Source organism: Xylona heveae (genome assembly GCF_001619985.1).
Source record: "Xylona heveae TC161 unplaced genomic scaffold L228scaffold_4, whole genome shotgun sequence".
NCBI classification, from domain to species: Eukaryota; Fungi; Ascomycota; class Xylonomycetes; order Xylonales; family Xylonaceae; genus Xylona; species Xylona heveae.
In genome coordinates, this window is record NW_017264196.1 from 267,001 (window position 1) to 282,077 (window position 15,077).

Sequence of the window (15,077 nt, forward strand, 5' to 3'; positions counted from 1 at the left end):
CGATAGCGGAGATAATCTGGGGTTTTGACGAAACATTATCCCAAAAATATTTCTACCAATACTGTTTGTGCACATCAAACAGCACTCTGCCACCACAAGCTGTGACTCTGTCATCACAGAGCTTGGTCGCATTCAGTAAATATGAACCAGAGTATGTTCCAAAACCAAGTTGCTTTTTGCGGCTCTATATGCGATTGTTGGCCCTCAAACTTACGCGGAGAAGTCCGTAGCTACTGATGCAGAGGATATGCTGACCAGCTCCAGTTGAGGATGAAGATGATCCTGTCCTAAGAGAATACGACGTGTATATTCCTCAACAGACCGAGGAGAAGCTATACGTCTTGCAATACCCCAATCGCTCCGGAGAAGCACCTTATTCAGAAGCCAACCATGCTCGGCCGCTAGAATTACGTCTCAAGCCCCATGTGGGACTCGTCGAATTGGACGTTCCGCTGAACGTCTACGACAATTACGACAAGACAAAGGGAATACGATGGGGTGAAGCGGTGCGGAAAGGTGGAATGGACAGAGGAGGTTCTTATGGCTTTGCTGGGGGGTTTAGCGGAGGTGCTGTTCCGCAACCCGCTCGAAAGGGCAGTAAAAATTCTGGGCTTGAAGATGAAATCAATGCTGCTGAGCTGCAAGATGCTTTATTGGCGGACTTTGAAGGCGCAGTAAGAAAGGGTCACGTGTTAAGCAAACAGACCTTGGGTGGTCAGATTGTGCCCCCCAAGGACGGCGACCCGATTTACATGATTGGAGTCTTTCGTGGAGGTAAACCATATTATTCCTGTCCCATGAAAGTATCATCTTTGAAACTGACGCAATCTAGACCAACTCCATCTGAGCAAGGTCACTCAGATCGTCCAGATGAGACCACAATTTCATCACATCGATGCGATGGTCGACAACGAGAGGAACTCTGCACGCAGTCTCCGCGAGTCCGCAGCACCTCGCCAGACAGAAGTTCGCGCAGTCCAGATGACTGTTAAAGCTGCAGATGGTGATGATATGGACATGGGCGAGACCGCTAAAGTCCTTCGCGCCGCGCAAGAAGAAAACTGGCAGCGATTAATCTACCACGATGAGGATGTAAGCATCTCAATTTCGCGCCTAATCTAAGTTTTATCTGACTCTTTCGATCTCCAGAGCCAAGAATCATGGGACAAGTATCACGAGAACTTGTTCCTGGAAGATCTGGAGAACGCGCCCAAACTCGAGACGGACATGACCAACGACGAGTACCTAGATTCGATCAGCGCGCCTCGGGTCGATCCGACCGACCCTGACAGAAAGCCGCAGTATTCAAAGCTTGAGCCCGACTCAGAAGAAGAGGCCGACGATGCTATCCAGGAGGCCAGCTAACCCAGGAGTGTGGAGCGGCTTTGAGGACGGCGTGCCTCCGTTCAAGAAAGTCTGTGCATCTTTCCTAAACCGAATGGCCAATCATAGGCATTTGAAATCGTGATGACCAGCAAACCATTTTCATTATTTTATGGTGCATTTTCAGGTGTATTTCGGCGTTTTTAGTTCAGGGCAGGGGATTTAGTTTACGCTTTGATTTGCCCATTTGAGCGAGGCGTATGCACTAGACTTTCGATCGTCCGAGATATCTACTTGGTAGACAGAAATCGGTTCCTTGAGTGCTATAGCAAATGCCCCTTGGGTAGCTGCCGCATTTGTGTTATCCATTTTGGAAAGAGTTCTGGACATGTCGTGGTGTACTTACCAAAGAATGGGAATTCGCTTGAAGAGTTTATGTCTGGTGTACATAGCGAAAATGCGTGTCATTAACCGGGATCCAGAACCCTCAAACCTGCTCCTCCTTACGCCGTTCACGGAAACCTGGATACTCTAGCTTGCATTGGAAATAGTGCATCGATCCTGGCAACCCTCAGATCTACAACCTATCGACTCTATTGAAGACATCTCGGGATCTTGACATCAACATGGATCGCATCCGGATAGGCCATCCTAGTCTGGTCTCAAATGCACCAATCGAGTCAGCGTTGGATTAGAGTCCTCTCGTCTTACTTGCTCAAAGTGCCTAGATTCTTTAAAGGATATCATGTCACATAAGATTGCGGGATCCGTTTGTTCAGTGCTGTGGATCTTTCTTTGCTTCCTCCATCTCTGCTTCTAGATTTTGTCATTTTGCCACAGAGACTTAGCTGGTGGAAATTCATGTGGAGTTTGATTTTTGGGCCTTCATATAGTGCACGTTACCGCCGGAGCATTTCAAAATAGTTTGAAAATTAATTAGGTTGTGTACAAATGGGGACGCCGTAAAAAGCCTTTCAAACTGGGAGGGATAACGGGTTTTGGGCGAGGGTTTGAGGTTTGACATTTAGATGGACGAAATTCACAAGAAAAGCTGTAACATTATATGGCTTCGATAAAATTGGGTCCCACCCACGATGACCGGGAAAATGTATCCAGAACGCTGGGCGTTGCAAATGATAAGGCTTCTCCCGTGCAGGTGAACCCGGCAGCGGGATACCTGCCGCGTCAAAGATATCAGCTCTACGCTCTTGGAATCTCAATATCTTCTATCAGCGTTTTTGCTGAGGTCATAACCATTTATTGGTTTCTGAGGATGAGAAGAAATTTTCGGCACCAGTCAGTCAATTTTGTTGTGATATTACTTGCGTTGTAATGGAAGAGCTCTTCTGACCCGTGGCCATTTTAGTCTGATCATGCTTCTTATATTCGCCAATTTGATTCGACAATCATGGGTATTGATCTACGCATCATCTTCTATTGAAGGGAATGATACGGAGACATATTCAGGTCTTTGCGATGCCTCTGGCTTCTTTCATCAATTCGGCACAGAGGCCGCAGGTACGTTATTCTCCCATAAAAATGGACTGGACACTGGACCTAACCACTCCACGCTAGACTTTGCAGTTTTGATTATTGCTATACATGCTGCGCTCTGCATATTCAGGAAAGGCGCACCATATGCCGGCGAGGGTGGGATATATCGATACCGATATCCTGTGTATTTTCTGTGGGCTACGTTTGCCATCCTGGGATCAGCACTTGCATTTATCAATCCTGGTTATGGATATATTTCTATCCCGCCTTTCTGTTATCTCCCAATTGAACCGCTTTGGTATCGACTCGCTCTCAGCTGGGTTCCTCGATATACGATCCTCCTTATAATCATCATCATATATATCGCCGTCAACATATACGTGCGGAAAAAGTTTAAGTCCTTTTCATTGAAGCACCCCGCTGAATACTCTGGAGGCTCCGAAGCAAGTCAAAGCACTAATGAAGCGAACGAAGCGCCTAGCATGGATGAGACGGATTCTAGGCCAGAAAGTGGCAGCAAAGCTCATGAAGAGGTGCTCTCAGAAGGCGGGCAGAATGGTCCCGGTATATCTGAGGCAGACTCAACGAACATGCAGAGTACGGAAAGTTCTATGGAGCGCGAGGAAGCATGCAAAAGGAAGAAATGGCCGTTCCAAAATCCTTTTCCAGCAAATTCTGTGAATCAAGAATCCCGAAGAAGAAATTCGGCCCCCGATACTCACGGATTTGAACTCGGTGTTCTCAAAAGACAAGCATTCGCAGTACGCCAGGGCTCTACTGGCCCGTCATCGGTACAGCCACAGGCCCCACGGGCTTCGGACCTGGGATCAAATATTTCTGAAGGTCTAGGCGCTCTCACCCATCCGCCCAAAACTTACATGCGCAAGCACTCGAAGGCGTTCTCCTCCAAGGGCACCGCCTCTCGACCAGAATCTGTCAGGTCTTGTCCGGCCATCAAAACAAACGGGACAACATCTCAGAATGAAAACGCAGCAGAGCGCAACATGCGACGTATGCGCCGCAATATAAGGAGACAGCTGCGCCTTCTCTTTGTATATCCCATAGTGTATGTCGTCATGTGGATTCTGCCATTTGTCGGCAGTATTTTGCAGCTGTCAAACTACTATGTCTCCCATCCTGAATTTGTTTTTAGTTGCTTTTTGGTTGTCAGTTTGTTGATCCAAGGTGCTGTCGATTGTCTCATTTTTAATTGGCGGGAAAAGGTAAGCAGACGTTTCCAACCCCTTTCATCTCCCCCACCTTAACTCATAGTCTTCTCTTATCTCTTTCCGATTTTCCAAAAAGTGAATCATTGACTGACTTTTGCTTTTGTCCAGCCATGGCGTCATATTCCCAATTCAGACGGGACATTTCTAGGCTCTTTTCTCTTCTGGAAAACTTTCTCAGTCGACGACGGCTACGACAATTCCTCAGGGAATAGTCCCAGACGCAGCGATACGGCGTCTGGTGCAGCAGTAAGAAGAGTCGCTCGACACAGCGGCGAGTCTGGATTTTGGAATACCCATCACGCCTCTCTCCGCCTCCCAACGTACTATGATGACGGAGTCGGCTTGTCGGTGGCCGAAATGGAAGCGCAGGCCAAAACGGCATACGCACGACGAGATCGCGAACGAGTGGAATATGAAAAGCAGAAAAAGAAACAGCAGCAGAAACAGGAGACAAAGTGGGCTACAGGGGGTGATCAACTTGGAGAGCAGCATTCTCGCCCGGCAAATCAAGACGATAATGCAGAAAAAATTGATCGGAAAGACAGCTTGACTGGAAGCGCAGCGGCTAGAAGCGATAAGGAACAGAGAGAATGGTGGAATGGTATCCCTGAAGAAGATGATTTGAAAAGGAATTCGGCTTTTGGGAGACGTGCCCGTGGAAAGAATTTTTCAGTTTTTTCCACTCAAGGATTTCGTTCAAGCTAGACTCAAATTTGATATAGCGGAGGAGATACCCTGTTGAGCTTTTCCTCTTGGTGTATGGCGAATATACGCAATCAGGATTTTAGCATTACGATTTTTTTAAAGCAACATGACTGGTGTTGATGAAATTATTTTTGTTTCACTCTCCCTAGTATCAGATCATTATGAACGATTGAGAACCTGAAGACACGAGCCCTGAATGCTGATGCAAAAAAGTCAATGATTGCTGGATTTGATTAGTCAAGTAAACAATCTAAGCCATAATTATATGTGACTATATGCATATATTTGTGACTCTATTTCTTCAGGAGTATGCTATATATCATCTAAGCCCGTATGAGGTCATCTCTTTGAGGACTGCGAGACAATTACGAACCTCATCTGGTCGGCATATGCATAGTGCTCGACTCAGTGGTCTTCGCGATGTGACCAGTAGATGCGCGTATTCACTACTAGCTCACAGAAATGCCAGAGGGAACTGTCCAGTGTCACATTTAAATGACTGTCGCCTCCGGGGCGAGAGATATTTCTTCGAAAGAAGACGGCTTTCTAGGGGGAAAAGAATGCGCGTTTTAAGCAAGTGAATGGTCATCTAGTCGTAATGTTCGCAATATAAATCTTGTGCGTAAGATTGAGAATACCAAAGTCAAAAGGACGTCTCTCACTCCTTCTGTTGGCTCTCTTTCTGCTTCAAAGGCAAATATATCTGGGTCCACAACTCGCTTGCTTCGCCGAGGAAATATGTGAGACTGACGTCAGCCATACTGGCTTCGTCGCCGCCGGCGAGCGTTTCAAGCTGGCTGATGAGATTTTCCAGTCCGAATGCCTTTCCTGTAGCTTGCGTGGTGCCAGCCTCGAGCGCGACATTGACAATATGGATGTGGAAATGGTAATACGTGGGTTGATCTGCCCAGAAGCTCAGTTAGCGTAATTCTAATCTTCAGGAGTAGTGTTGATATAATTTGGGTATTTAGGTTCAAGTCTGAGTCGGCTTACAGTGAACGTAGAGTTTCAATTGATCCGGCTCGAGGGTCGGATACAGCTGGCACGTCGCAGAGAGAAGTTTGCTCCGCATATGCTTTAGCCATGGTAGGTGGCGCTTGTGCAGATCCCGAAGAGACCAGATATCCCGACGTTCAACGAGAGCCAGAAGGTGCAGGCTTTCCATGCTTTTACGGTCCCAATTCCTGTTTTATCGAAAAAAGAATGGTAAGTCAAATACTGCATAGAGGGGGGAAACACTGCAGAGACGTGTTGATCACACGAGATCCGCTAGTTGCTTACAAGTCCGGCAGAACCAAGAAACCCTCATCGGTTCCATGTTCTCTGTAAATAACGTCCTCCTGCTCCGTTCGGCCTTCGATAATGTTGAAAACCCAATTGAGCCTGCCCGCTTCACGCTTCGACTGCATGTACGGCCGGATATAGTCGCGGTAGATGTGGGGGGTTTCAGTGACCATACGGACTCCCTGCGAAGTGTATTTGGCAATATGCTGTGGTGTGCAAGGGTAGATTATATTAATTTTCAGGTCATGGTGTGCGGCATCCTCATCGGTCTTCTCTTGCGTTGACTTGCCAGGCACCTCTGCAGCACCTGCCCCAATGACATCGGCACCAGTAGCACCAGCTCCAACAACAGCTCCTGGCTCTGGTGTTGAGGGCAAGCCCGAGCCCGATCCTGTGCGTGCGAGGTACCATGAATAAATGTCGTTGGCGCCGATATTTTCAATCCCGGTGAGAGAAGAGAGGAGTGTTTTTAAGGCAATGGGAGAAGTCGGAAAGGTAGCTCGTTCGGCGAGTAAGATGGCAGCCTCAGAGCCAATCTTCCCTAGGAGAACGATACGGCGACCTCCTTGGTCTACAGACTTGTTAGCTTTTGCTCAAGTGTAACGCTATAGCGTGTTTGTGTAATTGCAACAAGAAGTAAACTGTGTCGTCGCTTGCCTTGATTTAGAAGCCTTTCAAATTGAAATTGAGATATCAGGTCGTCTGAACTAGAAAGAATCTGTGCCATATTGACAATGTATTACAATTCAGCACTTTAGAAGGAAATGAATGTCCAGTTATTTCTTTGTTAGATCGTTTGACAAAGCTATGAAAGCTATAACAATTCAATGACAGCGGGGAGCGGGAAGTCGGCGATTGACGAGCTCCGGCCCCCGTCATGGCTTCCCTGGTCCCTGAACATTTTACCCATTTCCCACTGTAGCCCCTGGTACTTTTTCAGTTCAAGCCACAGCTGAGCATAATTTGGAGAGAATTTTAGACAGAGAGCAAAATCTCCATAGAGTTATTGAGCATGCCATTTATTAGGATTTGATCGTGGCTACTTTGTAATCTTATTTCCCACAGTTTTCCAACGATATCCATTCCCCTTCGGAACCACCAGAAATAATAAAATGGGATTGTCAGATTTTGAGATATTTTGGTATAGTTGAAGTCTATACATAGCGACGGGCCCCGTCTATGCTTCTATGTATTGTCGAGTTCCCCTTCGGCCCAGGCAATAGCTTTGTTAAACTAACATACATGAAAGAGATAGTTTTCAAGCCAAACCATCAGATTCACCCAACCAGATCTGCGAATCCTTCAGGCCAAGTCCCCCAAACCAGAGCCTTGTTGGGTATCCTTCCGCTGACAGGAGCGAGGATCCTCAGCTTTTTCCGCTGCTCATCGACTTCAGCAACATAGACAAATCCCATCAGGCTCGAATCACGAATGTCTTCGTGAGGGCTATTTGGTGCGACGTGGGTGACTGCGAGAATGCTGTACTGCATTGACAGCGAAGGCTCGACTTTTTCGAAAATGGGAGGTCCATGGAATCCGCCGCGGGAAGGTTCGGTATCATTGTCCTCGTCACCGCCAGGAAGGAGGGATGTGAGTATTGTTGATGCTATAGAAAGCTCGAATTAGCATGCTTTATTTCAAGTTTGCATTCAAAACGAAGATGAATGGCAATAAGCTTCTTGGCCGGTGCTTGACGTACGCTCAACAATCTTATATATTGTCACCTGACTAAAGTCTACTTGCTGAGTATGCGGGCTGAGAGTGCTCTTATTGTCACCGAAAAAGTACTCCCGGATCTGAGTCTGGCGCATATGTCGCATATATGCCTCATCACGGTCAACAACACCGCCAGATTTCAGAAGCTTGATGACAGAGATGGGCTCGTCGGTGCTCGCACGATGGCCGTCGAATCGTCGGAGCATATCGCTGTGAAGCCGCTCAGATCCGAGGACAAGCAGCACGTTGACTAAGAAACGTTTTAGCTTTCTGACCACATACAGAGCAAAGAAAAGCGAAGAACAAAGATGGATAAAGGGGGCGAGGAAAGTAGAACTCAATTGAACACAAAAATCAACATACCTGAAAACTCTGTAGCAATGTGATGCAGGATATCATAATTATTCTTTCCCTGACTGAGGATACCCGGAGTGTCGATGAAACAACCCGTCTCCTTTGAAGCCACATCCCGCGAGAACCTCTCTGTCACGGCCAAGGCCATTCTTGTCGTGACAGATTTGTACATGGCGCTGTTGGACTCAGGACTGGGAAGACCAAAAAAGTAGACCACGGGCATCTTGACGGGCATAGGGCTTGGTCCAGATGTCGGACTACTTCCCCAACCCTCTTCAACGTCCATCAGCGTGCCAAACGCTGCCGCCGTGAGACTGCCCGGTATGCCGAGCATGCCTTCCCTTGAATCCATATTGACTACCAGTGGCTGTCCTCCAGTCTTGGCCGCGTATCCTGTCAATGTCCTGATCAAGCTCGTCTTTCCCGCATTGTCGGGCCCGACAACCATGACACGAGGTCCTTCTCTCCCGTCAATGGCAGCCTGACGGCGAAGCTTCTCCAGCGCAAAATGCACATTGGCATAGCTCACCATGGGCGTCTCCTCTGCTGTGTATTCAACCTGGCAAGTACCGCTCACTTGAATGCGACATCCATGCCATGTGTAGATGGCGGCTTTGGCGCCTGAAAACGTATATGTCTGGTTCGGCGCGAGTTCGGTGCCAAAAATCTCAGCGGTTCCAGAGAGGAGCTGTTGGAACAGTCATATGAAGGTCAGCTTGGATTCCATATCTTCGCGCAATTTACTGAAAATGTCGTTGCCCGGCTGGACACGGACTGCTCCTTTCAACCGCCTCTAGCGACGACCAAATTGCTAACCTTGACCTCGACATTGCTGCCGAACGCAACCTCGAATCGCCATTCCGAGTCTTTTTGTATTTCGTGTACAACAGGTGCCGCTATCTCTGTCGCGGCAGACAGATTGAGCCCCGGTAGAGCCATTGAGACATTGCTCTTAATTGTTGTCTGAGCTCGAATGGTCCATGCGAGGGAAGTCGCGAGGTCATATATACTTCAACTGGAGCCGAGGCAAGTGCCTAAGTTTATCGGGTACGGTGAAGCTTTTGCCCGACACGTCACTATTAGCTCGGAATATCGTGGTAAAAGGCATAATTTGGTCCATTATCTCAGTAGGAAAATCCTTCAGTCTATATTAATTCGTACAAAGGTATATATTACGCTCACGCAAGGTCTGCAGACGGTATCTTTATGCGGACAATTGATATATCAAGGACCTTTCCGGGATGTACTTCTTTGCTCACCGTTACAGCACTTATAGTCATGAAAGCATTCTCCTATACACTCATACGAAATCTACGTTGACGATATGGACTCGGCCAGCTTTCAGTTGCATATTTTTACCCTCACGAATGATTAAGGAAATCGAGAGAAAGAATTGACAGGAGAAAAGAAGCTGAGAGAAATGGAAGAGAAACATTCCAATTGTGCAAATTTGCGCTCAAAGGAGGTAATTAAACAAGTAGTCAAAGAAAAAGGCTTAAGGAAAGGGACCTTGGTATAAAGAGTGGTTAAAAAAAGGCTCGTAAATGTCTGATCAGAAGAAGTATGGAATGATTGCCCTAAGACCAAATTAGTATCTGCCGAAAATTATCGAAGCAAGATGACCTTACCCAATTGCTAACGTGGCGCTCAATCCAAGCAATGCTCTGGTCCTAACCTTTTCACGTTTCAACTGGCCTTGAATGACACGTGCCTTCTTTATCCGCTGCAATTTGATATCCTCATCCTCACTGCCTTCCTCGATCTCGTCAGCCTTGCGTTTGATTGCTTTACCCTTAGGAGAAGATTCTCCGTCAAGCTTTCTTGCTTCCTCAACCATTTCCTTTGCTTTGGCAATCATTTCTTCCGGGCTTTCGGGTAGAGGAAGCTCGGGAGCGCTGACGGGCATTTCGATCTTGACATTAGTCGTAGTAGTCTCGACCTCGTCGGCCTCGTCGATGGCCTCGTCGATTTCGACCCTAACCTTCTCTTCCTCTGCCGCGTTGGACTTCATTGGCGTACTCTTTTCGCTTGTAGACTTCGGAGATGTGCTGGTCATGCTGGCACTGCTTGCATCAGTGTTCTTGACCGCCCGTGGCTTGCGCGGAGTAGCGATCTTTCTCGCAGCCGTTTTGCCGGGGGAGCTTGATCGCTGGCGACCGCGCCGCGAAGGGGTTGGCGGGGGAAGTGCAGTGTTGCCCTCTGGAGGACTAATCTTTGGGACCGACGGCGAAGAAGAAGAAGGTCGGAAATCCACTGGCGCCTTATCCACAGCCGCTGGATCAATCAACGCCATTACCCATGGTCGAACTCTGTATTCATCGGCAAGTTTAAGAGCTTGCAGTCGGTCAATTCAATGTCCTCCAAAGCCCTGCGAAATGATACACACCTTGCTCCGGGGAGATCCAGACGTTTCCAGCAGTCTCATCTTTGCTCGTCGTTGAAAGACTTTTGATATACTTGCGCTCCGCTTCGTCTTCGGAGCGGCGAGCCCAGGGGAATGCGGCTTTGAACATGCCGGTGGCACTCACGTAGCCGTCGTTGAGCCTCCGCTGCTCTAATATTAGCGCCCACTCTGACCAGTCGGGATTTGCGGTATATGTTTGCTATCATACCATGAGGAAGTAAGACTCTGGGTACGGCTGCTTCGCGCTGGCCGTGAAAATCTCCGACCCCTCTAAATCCTTCGGAAGAGGGCAACGTAGATGCATGTAATCGAATATTCCCAGATTTTCCGGCTTTGTTGCGCTCGACGTGCCCACCTGGCCAGGTTTGACCGCGAGTGTCGTCTGCCCAAGGCGTCTCCTCTCGACGAGTATCTCATCTATACACGCAAGTTAGCAGGGAGATGCGATCTGGACACGCACACGCGCGTATTGGTATGGACGAACGAGGAGGAGAATGCTCTTCCGCCAACAGCGGATTGAATTGTTTCGGGAGGGACCGTTTTGGAGCCATTTTGCGAATCAGACAGCGCGTCGGAGTGATTATGGCGCGTTTTCAGATGTGTTAAATGAAGTATGGCGGCTACGCTCTGCGCAATGCGCGCTCCAAAAGTTGCAGTATTTAATCGGAGAGCCGGAGGGTAAATAATATTGCGCAGGCGACAGGAGCCACGGATGTGTGAATCAGAAGCAATCGGTATTTTATCGTCGAGCAGAAGCTGCGCGTTCTACCCTTATTTGGTCGTGTATCGCTAGAGGCATATAAAGTAGTGAGAAGGGTGTGGGTCGTGTCGACAAGGGACGTGAAGACAATTCAGAGGATCTCGGCAGCTCCCATAGGGGCGTTTGGGGAGAGAGCTCCCGGGGGGGTTTGGTGGGTGAGCTTTGGGTTGATGGTACGGTGCACTTTATGCAAATTAATGCATCTGACTGGGATACCTTAGCTAGGTACCTTATCTGGTATCTTAAGCTCTCCAAGTCTCACCACTTAGAAATTTTGCAGAAAAGGTACAACCATTCAAGCAGAGCGACGTGAATTTTCCCTCCTTTGGACTGCTTCTAAGCATTGATGGCCTTTGTCGTTCACCCTACCTGTAGAGACCGGGGAATAGTCTAGACTCAAACGGATGGAGTTATGCCATGCATTATTAGTCATCACAACACGTTCGACATGGTTTGGCGTGTTTTGGATCAAAGGTTAACAACAACCGCAAACTCTGTTCATCTCACACAAAGGGAAAACTGCACCCAAGGAATGAGATCTGGTGAATACGAATGACGTGGTTCATAATCTGGAGATATCCAAGAATCATGGGCTCAATTATTTCCAGAGATTCGTGTTCATATAGGCCTGCCAGTACGAACAATGTCAACAAACGCGCTTTGAGTGAATAGCTCCTTCAATGGGGTTGAGGGGGATTAAGCTGCTAATTTTGTAAAAACAGCCACAGGCCCAATCCAGAAGAAGTGAGATAAAGTAGAAGAGAATAATATAACCCTTTCTTTAAAGGAAGGAAGAAAAACCAGGATTGATGCGGAAGTGCCGATAGTAATCTTAATCGAAGGTCACCAAAAATTTCGTCTCTCTGTAGCTGCATTCCAGTCAGTGCAAAAGCAAAAAAGGGCCCGATAAGCCTAAGCTACACGTCAGGGCGTGTTCCTGGAGAAGCGGTGAGCAAGCGACCCAGCCGATAGCGAGGGGTCGGGGGTAGCTCAAGGGGCTTGTCAATGCAATGAGACTGGAAACCCCACCACTCAGTTCTGCTCTTCTGCAACCACCAGTAACTTTTCCCCACGCCGCACGTTCCCTCTCTCTCCTACTGGATTTATTTCCCTCTCATATTCTGTTTCGTCTACCTTTTCCACTCCATTCATTCTTCGTGACAAGCAAACATGTCGAATGAAGCTGATGACGATCTCGCCCCCTCCCGCACAGAGGGCTTCAAGCTCGGTGAGAAGAAGACTCTAGAAGAGTATCAGAAGCTTGGTATGTCGTTCTGGATACACTGTATTCCTTCTTGCCATGCTTTCCGTTTCTTACGGGAAGAAACGTATCCTTGTCGAGAAAATAAATCACCCACCGATGATTCAGGCCTGAGCTATCCGAGATGCTGCATTGAAAACTGACCGTCCCTTTTGTCAGATGAAAACGACGAATCCCTCCGCAAGTGGAAAGAGTCACTTGGCATTGGAAGCGGTCAATCACTCGCCGATTCAAGCGATCCCCGCAAAGCCATCATCCTCTCTCTCGCGCTGGAGGTAGAAGGTCGGCCTGACATTGTCGTCGACTTGACGGCCCCTGGCTCCGTGGAGACCCTCAAGTCCAAGCCTTTCACCATCAAGGAAGGCGCCCGCTTCAATATGACTGCTACCTTCAAGGTGCAGCATGAGGTCCTCTCCGGTCTCAAGTACCTTCAAGTCATCAAACGTGGCGGTATCAGAGTACGAAAGGACGAAGAAATGATTGTATGAAGACCTTTGGAAATAAAAGTGAGATATGTTTGAAGCTGACCGATCTGTCTAGGGCTCGTACGCTCCGAGTACTTCTGATAAGCCATCCTACGTCAAGAAGTGTATGTGCAACTGACTCTCAGGTGTTTTTAGCCTTGCTGACCATATCTAGTCGCCAAAGAAGATGCTCCGTCGGGTATGATGGCCAGAGGTCATTACACTGCCACGTCCAAGTTTATCGACGACGATGACAACACGCATCTAATGTTTGAATGGTCTTTCGATATCAAAAAGGACTGGTGATTGGCCCAATAACGGCGGGAAAATGATTGAAACGAAGCCATTCATGTTTTTATTTACTTCATCATCGCTGAGCGAGATGAGATGCATTATCTGGAGCTGCAAATGAGATTAATCTTACATGCTAATTTACCAGCATTGATCGCGTCTTTACATGCCCCTAGATGCCCTGTGCCATTTCCGAAACGCCTTTTGATGATTCTACAAGAAGTACTCGACTACCACGCCCCCATCCTTGTTTTGTTGTTGCTGTTGTTGCTCTCCTCGGTGCAAATCGTTTTCGGGAGCCGCATCAAAAATATTGAAATATCTCTCTCCAGTGTCACTGACCTCCAAGACGCTAGCCATGTTTCCACATCGATAGCAGTAGTTCGGTGCACTCCATACCGTGCTTAAGCGGTCGTCATACAGAACCTGGTATCCTTCTTGACACAATTGGTGGGCCCGAAGAATGTGTGACATGGAATTGACCTCGAGAAATTTGCGCACAACTTGCGCCCCAAAGGTATAACCTGCCCCTCGTGGAGACAGCGAGAATTCGTCGCGTTCTGGGTCCGGATCTGACCAGACAAGATCGGCCATGGGACCCTCATGTGGTATTTCGCGAAACCGATCAATGATTTTGATTTGATCGATTGAGTGAATTGATGGTGACAGTCCTTGTGGGGGTTAGTCGGTGGCGCGCATCTCTGCTTCCAGCCATTCGAAAACGTACCTCCATGCACGCAGAAGATCTGATCATTGATAACAACGCTGAGGGTGAGATAATCAAACATGTCAGTAAAGTAATGCCACACATTGGCATTTCCGTATTTCCTGGAGCATTCTGTATAGAATCCGTAGGATTGCGTGACTCCTCTCGATTCGTGGTTCCCTCGAATTAGGTGGACCCGGTGGGGATATCGCAACTTTAGACAGACGAGGAGAGAGATGGTCTCAACGCTGAAGAGACCTCGGTCGACATAATCGCCTGCATCTATTAGCCTCCGACCCTTCTCTGACTTCCTTGACAACACACCGAGAAAAAGATAATTCGTATCGGGGCAAAATCCTCCGATCTTGAAGATCTCAATCATGTCGAAAAACTGGCCGTGAATGTCACCCACAACCGTTACAGGAGCTGCAATGTGGACTACATTGCTCTCCTTCATCAGCAACTCCTTTGCTTTGGCGCATATTGCTTCGATGACAGAATCGGCGAGGAGTTCCTTTTTGTAGAGCCGCTCGATGCACTCATCCAAGTCGACAGTGGCTGACAAGGCAAAGGATCGTTAGAGTCGAAGGACATATTAGAGGACAGAGGGAAGGCAGCAATACCGGGAAGGCCAGGCATGGCGGGCCGCGTACGTATTAAATTTACGCACTCTAAAAGTGCCCTATGAACCTGGTTATGGCTATCGCGAAGGACCCTTGATGATCGCCCGAGTTGGCGGATAGGACAAGCTCATATTCTTCTCGTCAGCGCTTCTCACACCATTGCAGCGAAAGGGACGTCGCTACAGGAAAGTTGAGTCGTTGTCTGTTGAAGGGATCGCCGCCGTTCTACTTGTTGTGCCTGCACATACGATGAACGATGGGGGAGAGAGAGTCTCCTAATATTATCTGATCGCCTTCAAATCTATAGCGGATTAGATCCGAACATGTATGGGTTGCGCAGGCGGTTATTTCAAAAGCTACTAGCTGTCGGACCTTGGTCGCACTTGGCGGCGCCATTTACTATCCTCCCCGGGGGGCGGCGAAGTTAAGCTCGCTTAGAATTACAATACAAATCTCCGCTAAC

At 48.1% G+C, this 15,077-nt stretch overlaps 7 protein-coding genes across 7 annotated transcripts; 3 read left to right on the forward strand and 4 right to left on the reverse strand.

Moving 5' to 3' along the window:
* Positions 1-57: 57 nt before the first annotated feature.
* L228DRAFT_106016 (hypothetical protein) lies at positions 58-1,455 on the forward strand. Its single transcript, XM_018328901.1, has 4 exons — positions 58-151; positions 265-774; positions 833-1,092; positions 1,150-1,455. Exons 1-4 carry the CDS (start codon positions 142-144, stop codon positions 1,363-1,365), a joined length of 996 nt encoding a protein of 331 aa, XP_018188744.1. The 5' UTR covers positions 58-141; the 3' UTR covers positions 1,366-1,455.
* A 1,241-nt stretch (positions 1,456-2,696) lies between these two features.
* Positions 2,697-4,865, forward strand: L228DRAFT_281937 (hypothetical protein; the record flags this gene model as incomplete). Its single annotated transcript, XM_018335932.1, has 3 exons — positions 2,697-2,841; positions 2,899-4,040; positions 4,155-4,865. The coding sequence occupies 3 exons, from the start codon at positions 2,697-2,699 to the stop codon at positions 4,749-4,751; spliced, it is 1,884 nt and encodes a 627-aa protein (XP_018188745.1). The 3' UTR covers positions 4,752-4,865.
* A 544-nt stretch (positions 4,866-5,409) lies between these two features.
* L228DRAFT_260050 (putative mRNA decapping hydrolase) lies at positions 5,410-6,762 on the reverse strand (the record flags this gene model as incomplete). The annotated part of the gene is made up of 4 exons (XM_018334222.1): positions 5,410-5,654; positions 5,745-5,935; positions 6,033-6,606; positions 6,678-6,762. The coding sequence occupies 4 exons, from the start codon at positions 6,760-6,762 to the stop codon at positions 5,410-5,412; spliced, it is 1,095 nt and encodes a 364-aa protein (XP_018188746.1).
* A 283-nt stretch (positions 6,763-7,045) lies between these two features.
* L228DRAFT_229047 (Clp1-domain-containing protein) lies at positions 7,046-9,067 on the reverse strand. Its single transcript, XM_018330491.1, has 4 exons — positions 8,922-9,067; positions 8,115-8,793; positions 7,735-8,001; positions 7,046-7,641 (listed from the first exon to the last, which is right to left on the reverse strand). The coding sequence occupies exons 1-4, from the start codon at positions 9,042-9,044 to the stop codon at positions 7,313-7,315; spliced, it is 1,398 nt and encodes a 465-aa protein (XP_018188747.1). The 5' UTR covers positions 9,045-9,067; the 3' UTR covers positions 7,046-7,312.
* Positions 9,068-9,313: 246 nt separating this feature from the next.
* On the reverse strand, positions 9,314-11,350 carry L228DRAFT_245929 (DNA-binding domain of Mlu1-box binding protein MBP1). The gene is made up of 5 exons (XM_018332280.1): positions 10,994-11,350; positions 10,718-10,926; positions 10,492-10,654; positions 9,734-10,439; positions 9,314-9,682 (listed from the first exon to the last, which is right to left on the reverse strand). Exons 1-5 carry the CDS (start codon positions 11,058-11,060, stop codon positions 9,658-9,660), a joined length of 1,170 nt encoding a protein of 389 aa, XP_018188748.1. The 5' UTR covers positions 11,061-11,350; the 3' UTR covers positions 9,314-9,657.
* Positions 11,351-12,309: 959 nt separating this feature from the next.
* L228DRAFT_245930 (rho-gdp dissociation inhibitor) lies at positions 12,310-13,523 on the forward strand. The gene is made up of 4 exons (XM_018332281.1): positions 12,310-12,533; positions 12,690-13,012; positions 13,071-13,119; positions 13,170-13,523. The coding sequence occupies exons 1-4, from the start codon at positions 12,440-12,442 to the stop codon at positions 13,298-13,300; spliced, it is 597 nt and encodes a 198-aa protein (XP_018188749.1). The 5' UTR covers positions 12,310-12,439; the 3' UTR covers positions 13,301-13,523.
* On the reverse strand, positions 13,294-14,988 carry L228DRAFT_245931 (Metallo-dependent phosphatase). The gene is made up of 4 exons (XM_018332282.1): positions 14,615-14,988; positions 14,316-14,549; positions 14,013-14,267; positions 13,294-13,956 (listed from the first exon to the last, which is right to left on the reverse strand). Exons 1-4 carry the CDS (start codon positions 14,628-14,630, stop codon positions 13,499-13,501), a joined length of 963 nt encoding a protein of 320 aa, XP_018188750.1. The 5' UTR covers positions 14,631-14,988; the 3' UTR covers positions 13,294-13,498.
* Between the last annotated feature and the right edge of the window lie 89 nt (positions 14,989-15,077).

What these genes read in the sequence shown, in the direction of transcription:
- L228DRAFT_245930 (XM_018332281.1), top strand. Translation starts at nt 12,440, where the DNA reads ATGTCGAATGAAGCTGATGACGATCTCGCCCCCTCCCGCACAGAGGGC. An exon ending in GAAAGGACGAAGAAATGATT is followed by an intron (nt 13,013 to 13,070) that starts GTATGAAGACCT and finishes CGATCTGTCTAG; the next exon opens with GGCTCGTACGCTCCGAGTAC. An exon ending in GCCATCCTACGTCAAGAAGT is followed by an intron (nt 13,120 to 13,169) that starts GTATGTGCAACT and finishes GACCATATCTAG; the next exon opens with TCGCCAAAGAAGATGCTCCG.
- L228DRAFT_245929 (XM_018332280.1), bottom strand. Translation starts at nt 11,060, where the DNA reads ATGGCTCCAAAACGGTCCCTCCCGAAACAATTCAATCCGCTGTTGGCG. An exon ending in CAGAGTCTTACTTCCTCATG is followed by an intron (nt 10,655 to 10,717) that starts GTATGATAGCAA and finishes ATATTAGAGCAG; the next exon opens with CGGAGGCTCAACGACGGCTA. An exon ending in AGCGCCACGTTAGCAATTGG is followed by an intron (nt 9,683 to 9,733) that starts GTAAGGTCATCT and finishes ATTTGGTCTTAG; the next exon opens with GGCAATCATTCCATACTTCT.
- L228DRAFT_245931 (XM_018332282.1), bottom strand. An exon ending in TACGAATTATCTTTTTCTCG is followed by an intron (nt 14,268 to 14,315) that starts GTGTGTTGTCAA and finishes TAATAGATGCAG; the next exon opens with GCGATTATGTCGACCGAGGT. An exon ending in GATCTTCTGCGTGCATGGAG is followed by an intron (nt 13,957 to 14,012) that starts GTACGTTTTCGA and finishes AACCCCCACAAG; the next exon opens with GACTGTCACCATCAATTCAC.
- L228DRAFT_106016 (XM_018328901.1), top strand. An exon ending in GATTGGAGTCTTTCGTGGAG is followed by an intron (nt 775 to 832) that starts GTAAACCATATT and finishes GACGCAATCTAG; the next exon opens with ACCAACTCCATCTGAGCAAG. An exon ending in TAATCTACCACGATGAGGAT is followed by an intron (nt 1,093 to 1,149) that starts GTAAGCATCTCA and finishes TTCGATCTCCAG; the next exon opens with AGCCAAGAATCATGGGACAA.
- L228DRAFT_229047 (XM_018330491.1), bottom strand. Translation starts at nt 9,044, where the DNA reads ATGGCTCTACCGGGGCTCAATCTGTCTGCCGCGACAGAGATAGCGGCA. An exon ending in GCAGCAATGTCGAGGTCAAG is followed by an intron (nt 8,794 to 8,921) that starts GTTAGCAATTTG and finishes CTGTTCCAACAG; the next exon opens with CTCCTCTCTGGAACCGCTGA. An exon ending in AATATATAAGATTGTTGAGC is followed by an intron (nt 7,642 to 7,734) that starts GTACGTCAAGCA and finishes AGCTTTCTATAG; the next exon opens with CATCAACAATACTCACATCC.